The sequence below is a fragment of the Syngnathoides biaculeatus genome, chromosome 22, assembly GCF_019802595.1.
Source record: "Syngnathoides biaculeatus isolate LvHL_M chromosome 22, ASM1980259v1, whole genome shotgun sequence".
In the NCBI taxonomy this organism is placed as follows: Eukaryota; Metazoa; Chordata; class Actinopteri; order Syngnathiformes; family Syngnathidae; genus Syngnathoides; species Syngnathoides biaculeatus.
Genome location: NC_084661.1, coordinates 15,553,872 through 15,565,975, shown reverse-complemented (window position 1 = coordinate 15,565,975; position 12,104 = coordinate 15,553,872). Strand labels below are relative to the sequence as shown.

General features: G+C 44.6%; 1 protein-coding gene across 4 annotated transcripts; it reads left to right on the top strand.

The window, feature by feature from the left end:
* Positions 1-574: 574 nt before the first annotated feature.
* mazb (MYC-associated zinc finger protein b (purine-binding transcription factor)) lies at positions 575-10,551 on the top strand. 4 transcript variants are annotated; one of them, XM_061810133.1, is made up of 9 exons: positions 575-2,319; positions 2,466-2,661; positions 3,829-3,935; positions 5,260-5,507; positions 5,588-5,651; positions 6,990-7,161; positions 7,306-7,715; positions 8,234-8,397; positions 8,803-10,551. In XM_061810133.1, exons 1-7 carry the CDS (start codon positions 2,278-2,280, stop codon positions 7,647-7,649), a joined length of 1,173 nt encoding a protein of 390 aa, XP_061666117.1. In that variant the 5' UTR covers positions 575-2,277; the 3' UTR covers positions 7,650-7,715; positions 8,234-8,397; positions 8,803-10,551. The 4 variants fall into 4 exon arrangements, with proteins under 4 accessions (XP_061666117.1, XP_061666118.1, XP_061666116.1 ...); XM_061810134.1 differs by having other exon boundaries at positions 575-2,310; positions 8,234-10,551; XM_061810132.1 differs by having other exon boundaries at positions 8,268-10,551.
* The last annotated feature ends 1,553 nt before the right edge of the window (positions 10,552-12,104 follow it).

Genomic DNA, 12,104 nt, shown 5'->3' with positions numbered 1-12,104 from the left:
GAGCAAAATGAACTTCCAAAGTTAGGACAGTATCTGGTTAGATAGCTAGCTATGTAGCTAGATCATACATAAATACATGCATTGGAACATAGATAGATACATAGATTAACATATAGTGGGCCAGATAGACCTCATTTAACTCTAATGATTTCATATTTTGCATTGATGGAAAATTGCAGGATAGCAAAATGAACTTCTAAAGATAATTAGTTAGCTAGCTCGCTATGTAGCTAGATCATACATAGATGCATGCATTGAAACATAGATAGACGTATAGTGGGTTACACACACATACGTATATATATATATTATATATATATATATATATATATTATATACACACACACACCATATATATGCCATATTTATCCTCTTAATGATGCCAGTCTTATCTCTGTTCCACAATATAATTAATACCGTGAAAAAGTAAAAAAAAATTGGGGTCGAGTCTTTTCAATTTTCTGCCCCCCACTCTGTAGCAAATAATAAAACTCACCTCGTTAATCCCAATATCATTGTTTCATTTTTTAAAGGGATACCGTACATCACATAATTGTTTTTATCCTGTTTAGATTATTTTATTCGCCGTTATGATGTCACGTAATATAAAACGGTCGCTACTATATATCACCTTGTAGAGTTTGTTGTCTGCATATTGATATATAATATACATATTTTAAGAATAATAGATACACATGAATGCCTCTTTCAAAGTGAAGTTGGGTATTAATCGTAGCGCCATCCCTTTTGTGATTAATGTGGCTGGAAAAACTGTTTCTAAAATGGTGGTAAGTGGGGAAATTGAAAATACCAGCAGGATCAATGCAGTGATAGTCGTGATGAATTGATGTTATGGGTGGGATAGATCTTAAAAAGTCGGTCTTGTGTAGCTATTGTTTTGTTTTTTTAAACACATATTTGCGTTCGGCTTTGTCTTCACGGGGCCGTGCATGTGCAAAACATCTCCTCCATTGTGTGGGCCGGCGTGCTATTTCCCACTCTGACATCATTATTGCAGGCCGACGGAGAGGCTCGCCGCGCACCGCCCTTTAAGACGGGTCCGAGCCTCAGTCGTTGATTTAAAAAAAAAAAAAAAAAAAGAGAGAGAAAAGGGAAGAAAAAAAAAGTCGTGGCGGCGGTGCTGGTTCCGAGACGCGGGGGGAAACCGTCTGAGTGTGACCCGCGGTCCCATCCAGCTGGCACGGAGGAGGAAAAACAAACCCGTGAGTGCATTTAATGTGAGCCGACACGCCGGGGAAAGAAGGAAGGAAGGGTGGGGGAGGAGGACCGCAAGGACGGGGGAGGACCGACCGGACTCGGGGCCGCGGGAGACGGAAGTGAGAAAGGGGGCTTGCTCCGAAGAGGAAGCCCCGTCCCTTTAAAAAAAAAAAAAAAAAAAAAAAAAAAGCGAGTGGGACATAGCGCTGCGAGAAAAGGAGAGGAGGGGGAGAAGAACGAGGAATTAAAAAAGAAAAGGAAGAAAGACACAGGGAGGGCGGAGGGAGAGCGAGCGATAAAAAAAGAAAGATGACATCCTCGCGGCTCAGCGGCCGAGGTGGGGCGACGGGCCGCGGCCCGGCGGGAGCGCCGCACGGCCGGGCCGCGGCTTGACTCCGACTCCGAGGCTTCGGCAAACACCCGAGCGGCCTAACGGAGGCGCAACAACAGATTGACTTTACATTAATCGACTCATTAAAACAAAGCATGACTCGACGGTCTGACAGATACGTGTCTATGACCCGTATTGGCTCTCCCGTGTAACAACAAAAACAACAACAACATTAACAAATAGACTTTTTATTTCACGCAGCGTGGCCAGTCGTGTTGTACAATTCCGACGTGGGGCTTTGGGAGGCAGCCGAGTTTGGGTAATTTTTTTTTAGTTTTTTTTTTTTTTGCTGCATTGCTTGCTTCTTGCTGAGTTAATCCAAGCAAAAAAAAAAAAAAAAAAAAAAAGATCCAAGTGAGGAGGCAGAAAGGGACGTCGATGCTAGCCGGCCTGCGTGCTTTCTCGTGCGGCCGATTTTGGTTCCCCGCTGCGCCCATTTGACTTAGCGGCATCGTCAACATGCCGTCCCCGTGACATCAGCGGCTTTTGCACACCACTTTATATTCATCTTTTTTTTTTCTTTTTTGAACCCACCGTTTTTGTTTTTGTTTTTGTTTTTTTTGTTTTTGTTTTCAACGTTGGGCCGAGCATTCTCCAAACCATGCGAAGGTTGCCCTCCTCGATCACAACCGGGAGCTGGCTTTAATCTCCATCTCTGTGGTGCGAAAATGGATGCTGCGTGGAGCAATTTCCTCTTCCAGGTAGGCTTGGTGAGAATCTTTCTCTTATTTTTTCCCAAATATGTTATTCTTAATTCGACTTGCTCGCCCGTCTTCAGTGGCAAACGGCACAGCGACGCCGTGGTGGGGAGTAGTGTGCACTTTTTGTTGACGATGATGGCTTCTTGTCTCTCCAGAATGCTCCCACCCAAAACCAAGTGGAGGGGAGCCTCCAATCGGAGCTCATGTCGGTTCATACGAGCTCTCCCCAAACCCCACCCACTGAGCACATAGCGCAGCCTCCCTCCACCGTGGACACCACCGCTCTCAAAGAGGAGCCCATGCCCATCGAGCCCTGCGGATCCGATCCCCACCCGGCCGCCACTTCATTAGGTACGGCGACGGGCGTGCGTTTGTTCCCTGTCACCCGACGTTAGCGACTTCTCAAAACTCACCGCTGTCACGTCGCAGTTATGCAAAAACATCAACGTTATCCCAAACGATCAAATAAGGGGTTGATGTTTTGCGCTGGCGAGTTTTTCGCAAATTCACAGAAAACCTCAAACTCGGGCGAGTCCGCAGCAGTTTCAGGCTACAACACATTTGGCGACGTAGCAAAACGTCGTCTTCGTACATTTGCGCGGGTCAGAATGAAAAAATAAGATGTTCGCTGATGAGGAGCGGTTATCCTCGCCCTCTTCGGCTGTAGAGCTCGTGCACGCGACGTCACCATTTTCACGGCGCCATATTGCCGGTCAAACGGTTGCTCGACATTGAACCGGAGCGGAACATTCACAATGCCCGAGACTTGTTGTGATGTTGGTTGTCACAACAGACGAGACAGATATTCAAAGAGACCATTCTACGGAATACCGGCTGAAAAGATGAGAAAATATCGATGAATTTCGGCAAATAAATGAGATGTATGGTGCCCAACCAAATACACACGACTGTGTAGCAGTCACTTCATTTCAGACAGGAATTATTCTTCTCAATCTAAAATTGCCAAGAAGTATTTATAATGCCAAGTTGGCTCATTTGAGAAAAATGCGTATGAAAAAAAAAAAAAACAAAAACGACAGGGAGTCGTCTTCAACGTACACGGAAGCGTGTTGCGGCCACACGTTAAACTTCGGTAAACCTCTCCCCGACAGATGATGATTATTATTTTTTTAAATATGCGTTGTTCTGAAATGAATCCAATGCGCATTTAAAAAAAAAGAAAATAAACCGTCGGTCACATAAGGGTTCAGTTTTTGTGTATTGTTTTTAAATTTTTAGTTGGGTACTATTTATATTTTGTGTGTCATACATTTTCTTTGAACCATAAAAGTGCTATTATTTTTGAGCAGTGTTAATGTTCAAATTGTGCATGATGGTGCAGTGGCTTAGCTAAGTAATTTTTTATTTAAAGGTAGAACTGTGTCTAATAAGTTTCAGATTCAAAGCACAAACAGAATAAAAATACCAAGTGTGTTTTATTAAAGTTATTCATGTGCTTTTTGTTTTTTTTGTTTTTCTTCCATTTTTCCATTTTTTTCCCCTGCCTCGGCGGTCCAGTGAAGCCCATATCCCGACCAGCCCGCGTGCCGCACATCTGTGCCATTTGCAACAAGCAGTTCAAGAACAACTACAACCTTCGGCGGCACCAGTCGGTCCACACAGGGGTACGCATGAAGGACAGGGCCAGAGAGCAGGCGGAGGGGGTGCAGGCGGGAGCCGCCGGCCAGGTGGTCGCGGTGGTCCCGTCGGTGATGGCGGTGGGGGCTGGAGGGAGGGCGGAGAGGACCCCCGGAGTGCCCCTCACCCTGCTGCACCTCTCCGCCCTTCCCCTTCTCGCCCCTCCCGGCGTGCTGGCGGGGGCCCAGCAGCCGCATCCGGGTAGTCACGATGGTGAAGGGGTTGCCGCGCCCAATGTAATGGCTAGTGTTAACCCCCATGCTCCGCCTCCTGCTGCTGTCGTCATGGCTACAGGGGCGACAGTACAGGTGGGTCAGGGCCTTGTGCAGATGGCTGTTGTTGTCAACCCCCAAACCTTCAAGCATGTTGTTTCTTGGGCTGCTGGCCACAGGGGATGGTTGAGTTTGGCTCTCGTGTGTCACCTCAAAACCTCCCGTGTGTTACAGTTGACGGATATAAAAAGTATACACATCCCCGCTCAATTGCCAGCTGTTCTGGTGACCGACATTGATCGTTTCCAAACCTTCCCTACTTTTAACATGACCTCTGACCTATACAACTCAATTGAAGGCACACCCTCTTGTTTGAGGCACTTTAAATGGTGTCAGTTATGATTCTGGAGGAGCGTGTGCACACTTATGCAACTTAGCTTATGCAGTTTTTTTTTTCTTTTTTTAAGCTTCCCCTCCTTCCATTGAGTTTGGTTACAGGTCAGCTTATTGGTGGAAAAAGCTTGGAAATGATTACATCATTTGAACAGGGGTGTGCAGACTTTTTTTTTTTTTTCATATCCACTGTACAAATCCTTGTGAAGGAATGAGGGACCATAACAAATTCCATCTCCATAGTTTAAGTTTATGAAACGTGCTAGACGCCACCACCACGCTCCCCTGCATGTTCTCTGCAAAAAAAAAAAAAAAAAAAAAGAAGTCCTCTTAACATTCTCAGCAAATTTTACATAACGAGGGACTGTATGCCAATATTACTATTAGCGCACTTATTAACATGATCATGTATGTGTTCAGTCATTTATGTCATGGTAATTTTGCAATGGAGGCAACTGGACTCTACTAGGTTGAAGACGTTTCCCCTTTAATCCAAAAAGCCATCTTTGGGGGTCCACATCTGGAATTTAGAACTAAAGAAGATTAAAAGTTAAATGTCCTTAACAGCCAAGAAGAGTCCAGTTGCGTCCCTAACACATAATCACAATTAAACACGGGCGTTTTTTGCATGATTTCAACATTTTTATTCCCCCGTCGTCTAAAGTCGAGCGGCGTGTTTTTATCCTCCCTCCCGCTGTTCCCTCAGCGGCCCGCGAACCAGAACCCCACGCCGGTGAGGAAGAACCACGCGTGCGAGACGTGCGGCAAAGCCTTCCGCGACGTCTACCACCTGAACCGCCACCGCCTGTCCCACTCGGACGAGAAGCCCTTTTCCTGTCCCATCTGCCAGCAGCGCTTCAAGAGGAAGGACCGCATGAGCCACCACGTGCGCTCGCACCAGGGCGGCGTCGAGAAGCCCTACATTTGCCCGCACTGCAGCAAAGCTTTCTCAAGGTGATACCGATGAATAATTTGCGTACATGGCGCCTGGTTTTAATCCTCGTTCTGACGTGTTTTACCTTTTTGCGATTCAGGCCCGACCATCTCAACAGTCACGTGCGACAGGTGCACTCGTCGGAGCGCCCCTTCAAATGCCCGGTATGTCGGCGTTTACCGCGTCCGCGTCGCACACCGGTAGCTGCACCAGCCGCTCGCGTTTGACGAGCACGTTCGCGCCGCCGTCACTTTCGCAAATCTGCACAGTCGAGCGCAGAAAATCACGCGCATAAAACTTTGTCACGAGTAGAAAAAATAGATATTGGGGTTGGGGGGCGGGGGGGGGGGGGGTCGATCTGGGCGCCCCTGAGTTACATTGAACGCATTTCTGGGATACAACGCAGGTAATGTTTCAATATCTTAACTATAATAAGGATGAGATTGTGATTTATTTTGACTTGATCAAAGTTATAATGTTAGACTATTATATTAGAATATAACAATACATCATGATAACATAAAAAAGATTTGATTACATCAATATTTAGTTTTGAAATTGAATGTCTATTGACCTCTTTAAAAATGTCTGTGCAGTGTCAATAAATTATGATTATGGTATTAGGTAACAATTACATACTCGGGTATAACAACTCTGTAAGTTATTTCAAGGTCTTGAGATCCCATCCCTAATCAGACCCGCAACTATATCTGCGGGCATGACTGACCACACCCGTACATTTTTCAAATGTGAGCGACTGCTGTACACAGCGTCTATCTGAGTTAGACTGTGCCACGGTCCTCTTTTTTTTTTTTTTTTTGTTTTTTGTTTTTGTATTCGTAGCTTTTACACTGTGACATTGGGATTTTCACATACAGAGGGAGTCTTTGGGTTAAGCGGTCTCGACCTAGGACGTTTCAACTGTACAACGCCCGTCCCCCGTCCGCCATTTTGTCTGGATAATGCTTATCGGTGTTTCTGCTCCGGGAGTATCTTTGAATTTTGCGCCCTCCTTTTTAGACATTATCGCCCCAAATAAGGAAGCCGTTTCTTCTAGCAATGCTCCTGCGGCCAAAATAAAATCCATGACCATGGAAACGAAGCTAAAGATCATAACAAGATTGGAGAAAGGAGAGACACCGACACCACCGAGGCTTCAGTTGTTCGACCGTGGTGACAATTATTACCGTGTTTTAGCGAATGTGAAGGGTTCTATTCCTATGTCAGGTACAATGATCGCAAAACAAGGTTCTTAGATACTTGTCGAGATGGACAGGGTTGAGGACCAGGTTCAGTCCCAATAGCGAAGCACAGCCTCCCCTTCTTCTTCTCCGTCCGCCTCAAGTACATCATCTTGTTTATTTCAGGGTATTTGTTTTTTTATACAAAGTATTTTGATGTAAATTCTGACTTAAATGGTGGAATCCGACTCAAGTCGCGACTATAGGATCTGAGTGGTAGACCGAGGACTCTCCGTATTTGACCTTTCTTTCTTGGCCCAGACATGCGAGTCCAGCTTTGCCACTAAAGACCGTCTGCGTGCCCACATGATTCGCCACGAGGAGAAGGTCCCGTGCCACATCTGCGGCAAGCTCCTGTCGGCCGCCTACATCACGGATCACATGAGGGTGCACAACCAGTCCCAGCACCACGTCTGTCACCTGTGCAACCGCAGTAAGGGAAACCTTGCCTCTTCTATTCATTTTCCATGTCCACGTGGAACGTTCCGGGTCTACCTTTCACCCTTTTGGACATTCCCACGCCATCTTTTCGCCGGGAACACAAACGGCTGTTTCCGACTGTTCTTCTCCCCCGCAGGCTTCACCACGCTGACGTACCTGCGCGTCCACGCCCAGAAGCATCACGGCCAGGAGTGGAAGGACAGCCCGGGAGGATTCGGCGGCACGGCGTCCGGCGGCGTGCTGGTCTGCCAGCTGTGCGGCGTCCACTGCAAAACTCCGACCCAGCTCCAGGGCCACATGGGCACCCACGGCAACAGCCAGGCCGCCCCGAGCCCCGGCACCTCCAACGTCGTCGCCAGCAGCTCCATTTCCCTCAGCAACATGGTGACTGCGCCCGCCGTGTACGTCACGGGCAGCACGGTGGTGGACCTGCTGGTCACGGACTGCTCCAGCATTGCGGCGTCGCAGCCGCAGAGTTAGCGATCGCCACGGCCACAGCAGCAGCATCAGCAATAACCTCAGTCGTTCAAAACAAAAGAGGGCACGGTAAGAGAAGTGACGGGCGGACGCCAGTTAGTTCACGGTTATTGATCGAGGCCAAAGCGTCGGAAATGGATCTCATTTCGACACGCTCGCATTTCAACCGGCACGGATATGTCGTTTTAATCATCTTAAAAAGCGGCGGGGTGTGCACTCCGGTACCTGGACCTTCAAATGGGATTCTCACGACTTAATCAACGTCACCACTATCATGTAGCCATATTTAAAAGCTATGAATGCTACACAAACATTTTTAACTTGAAAATACATCAATTATCAGAGATGATGATGATCAAATGTAATAATGTGGTCAAAGTTGCCAATATGGTTTCAAGTGCATTGGACAGCACTGCCAATGGACCTTTCCCATGGCGATCTTAAGCTCCGCCCCCTTAGCCGTGTCCCACAAGCTTTCAAAATGGCGATTGAACAGAACATCTTTGACGTGGATTCTCTTATTGCGTATTCCAGATAATATTGCGGTATGGGTTTTTTTTTTTTTTTTTTTTTGCCAAATGTGTCAGAGTTTTACAGGTGGTCTCAACTATTTCACGCAAGGATACGTACGCGGGATTAAGATTTTGGACGGAGCGGGACGCAATGTCAGAGTTGCAGCAAAACCTCGCAAACTTCATATCGAAATCCAACAGGATAAAATAGTGGAATCGTACTGCGCATGTAAAGCAGGGTGAGTACTTTTTACTTTACTAAAGATCACGAGTGATGCTCTGTCTTAAAAGTTCGATACGATACAAATAGGCAAATAGACAACTGTCTTGCATGCACGACATTGCGCATTTATGTATTACGACTCTTCGGCGTAAAACATGACAGGTCAGTGATACACTAACAAAGCGAAAGTTGTTCTCCTGCAACGTATAAAGCACTGATAATTCGACCCTCACAGCCTTGTATTTGTTGATATTGTCCACATTTAGTGGTACGCGCACTCTTCCGCGAGCCTTAATCCATGGTAGACACTTCGTCAAATGTGTTTTAGGCTTTGGAAAATGAATCAACAGGGCAGGATACCTTTTATCAGAATTGCACGTTCCCCAAGCACATCTGACGACCATTTTCTTTGTAACATTAGCTTTTCCAAGCGCACGCTACTGACAACCAGCATTGCTTGTGGGACAACACGGCGGCAGGGGCGTGTCAAGACAACGCGGCCATCCGATTGGCTATTATTGCACGAGCGATTGACAAGTCGCAAAGGTCCATTGAAGGCCCCACGGGCAGATTAGGATGGCACGGCAACACAAACGAGATGAAATGTGATTGGACAAAAACATACAACAGCCACATACATGCACGCACGGGAAGAAGTGCAGCCAGGAGAAACAAAGGCAAAGCGACTGCCGGGAATAAACGTTTAGGTCGCAAATGAAGGTCATCGCTTCTGGCCCACTGCTGATACTTGGATGTTTGCATCCAGCCGGACTGACGACAGGTGTGCTCTTCTGGTCGTCTTCTGTTTTTAATTGTCCTCACCCTTAGAATCGGACGCTTTGTCGAACTCTTACCTCCTTTTTTTTAATTTTTTTTTTATTTTTTTATTGCAGCTCATTGACTGCAACTGTTTAGTGTTGTGTTCTGAATGACAATTAGCCCTCTTGAGTGGGGGAAACTAAATTAGAACTGCGTGGATAAGGCCAGGCTTTTCTAGCATGTTAGCTCGTTCGGTCAGAGTTTTAACAATAAATAGTATGATTTTTTTTTTTTTTTTTTTATACAAAGTGGTTCCACTAGTTTTAGCGGTTTCTACATCGGGATGCAAGCGCGGCGTCATGAGAGGTGCTCGGAGGTTCAGTCGTCATCGTTTTGGCTGGAGTGAGGATGAAAATGGGCTCGGGATGAGTTTCTTGCTCTGAAGTCTTCCTCTCTGGGTTAGGCCAAGAAAAAAAAAGGGGGTGGGGGAGATATGAATTTGAATCAACATTTCTGCTTTTAACACTGCGACTCTTGCACCTGGGAGAAAAAAAAATACACAAAAAACGACTTTTTGCATGAACGCAAGCCAACCGAGGGGTTTCACTAAGGTTGTGAACAATAATACTTACATGTTGATTTTTTTTTTTTTTTTTTCCCAAAAATGAACTCTTTGTCGGCCATTTGTAACCATCATTGCCATAGCCTTTTTTTTTGTTTGTTTGTTTGTTTTTCTCTACCTGCCAATCCAACGAGTAAACTTTAGAGATTAGATTTAGCGTGTATAGCACCTAACATATTAGTCTTTGTCATTTTACATGGATCTCACTGGTTGCGTTCACTTATTATGGGATTTGTATTGCTGAGCAAGGGCTTTTAGTCAAGGAAATAAGCGCCACAGGAAGTTGACAAACTATTTCCGGTTTCGTCCTTGAAAACTTTTTTTTTTTTTCCTTTCAGTTTCGAGTGTTACTTTGACATTTATAGTGACATTTCTCTCCTGTTTAAAAAAAAAAAGAGTTCTTCCTGTTGAGAAAAGTTGTCATTTACCAAACATTAATTTTTACTTCCATTTCCACTACAAAAGAAAAAAAAAATACCTCCTAGAAATCTGTACGGCTCTTGTGATACATCTTATTGCCTTATCATACTCGACTGCATTTTCTTTCACGATGATCAGATCTCAGTCATGGGATACATTAAGAATATTAACGGGATGTATTTATATTTATATTTTTATATTTCTCAGCAGTATGCATGTCCCAAAAAAAAAATAGTGCAAGAACAGTGGAGGGGAAAAAAAAAGTCATTGCTTATTGCAGTCATAAGTATTAGGTTATTTTGTAGATGAAGTAGAAATCATGTTATTATTTTGTAATTTGGACAATTTCAAGTAAAATGGGTAAAGATGCACTGTGTTGTGTTTTATGTGGTCACCCATGAATTGTTTTAGTGTGGTGCTTTTTATTAACCGAAGAAACAAAATCAAAGAAAAGAAAAGAAAGCCCATCTTTGTCAGACAACACTCGTGAAATCTGATTAATATTTCACACTCGGTAGACCAATTGCCTAACTGTCTAATAGCATAATTCCGTGTCATTTTTTTGGGACAATTTCTGAAAACATTAACAAATGTAATAAATTCAAGAAATGAGTCTAGTTGCTTTTTTTTTTTTTTTTAATATGTCTGGGTGATCATGACTTTGATTCCTGAGAATCTCCTCAAAGATTTTTTTTTTTTTTTTGCAAGCACATTTAACTTTTTCTTTTTTAATTATTATTGTGACAGTTAATTGCAAAATGACTTATCGCAATTAGCAATGCCGCTGACTTGATGACATCACTGCAATGTGATGACATTCTTGAGCAAGGCCGATGCCAGCGTCTCCGATTTTCCGTCCATAATCTCGCCTTAATCTCGTCTTCAATCTCCTCGCGGGAAGAAATCCAATATTTTTGAAAAGCAATTTCGGATTGGGCAAAAAAGATCCTGAACAGCAGCCGCAACATTTGGCTCTTAGATTAAGTTGCAAGAAACCGAGCAGTTTTGTGGCTACATGCACGTGTGTGTGATGTTCACAGTAATACAATGAACATTTGTTCCAAAATTTAGTGAAGTCCCCTGGAAAATTTTATAAAAATTGAGGTGGCCCTTGGAAGGTTTGTAAAATTAAAATATATATATATATATATTTTTTTATGACAACAATCTTGAAAAAAAATATATATATACATGCCCGTCCCTAAAAAAGGTTGACACTGCACTGTAATTGCCTACCGATGACACAAGGTGGCGGTATAACCATCCATCCATTTTCTTTGCTGCTTATCCTCACGAGGGTCACGCAGGAGTGCTAGAGCCTATCCCAGCTGTCAACGGGCAGGAGGTGGGGTACACCCTGAACTGGTTGCCAGCCAATCGCAGGGCACATCGAGACAAACAGCCGCAATTTAGAGTGTCCAATTGATATCGCACGTTTTTGTGAAGTGGGAGGAAACCGGAGAGCCCGGAGGAAAGCCGCGCAGGCACGGGGAGAACATGCAAACTCCACACAGGCGGGTCCGGGATTGAACCCGGGCCCTCAGAACTGTGAGGCCAACGCTTTACCAGCTGACCCACTGCGCCGACTGTGGTGTAACCACTTTTGTCAAAATGAATCTCTACAATTAACTTCAACAGTTACCAGATGGCACCAAAGAAATTCTGTTATTGTTTTGGCCAGCAAATAGGTGAGTTTCTTAAATAATGAATATGTAAGACATAAAGAAATAACAAAACTTCAGCACTTAATTCCCCCTTATGCCATACTCTCTTCTTTTTTTCAATACAAATTAAAGTATAAGTAGTTTTGGCCCTTTTGCAATTACCACAGATCTAAATCGTGTCGCGAGATGAGAGATTTTAAATCCTGAGGCGTCGTTTGCGTTCTTCTTGGGATTTGCGGCAGTGCACTGTTGTGGTGT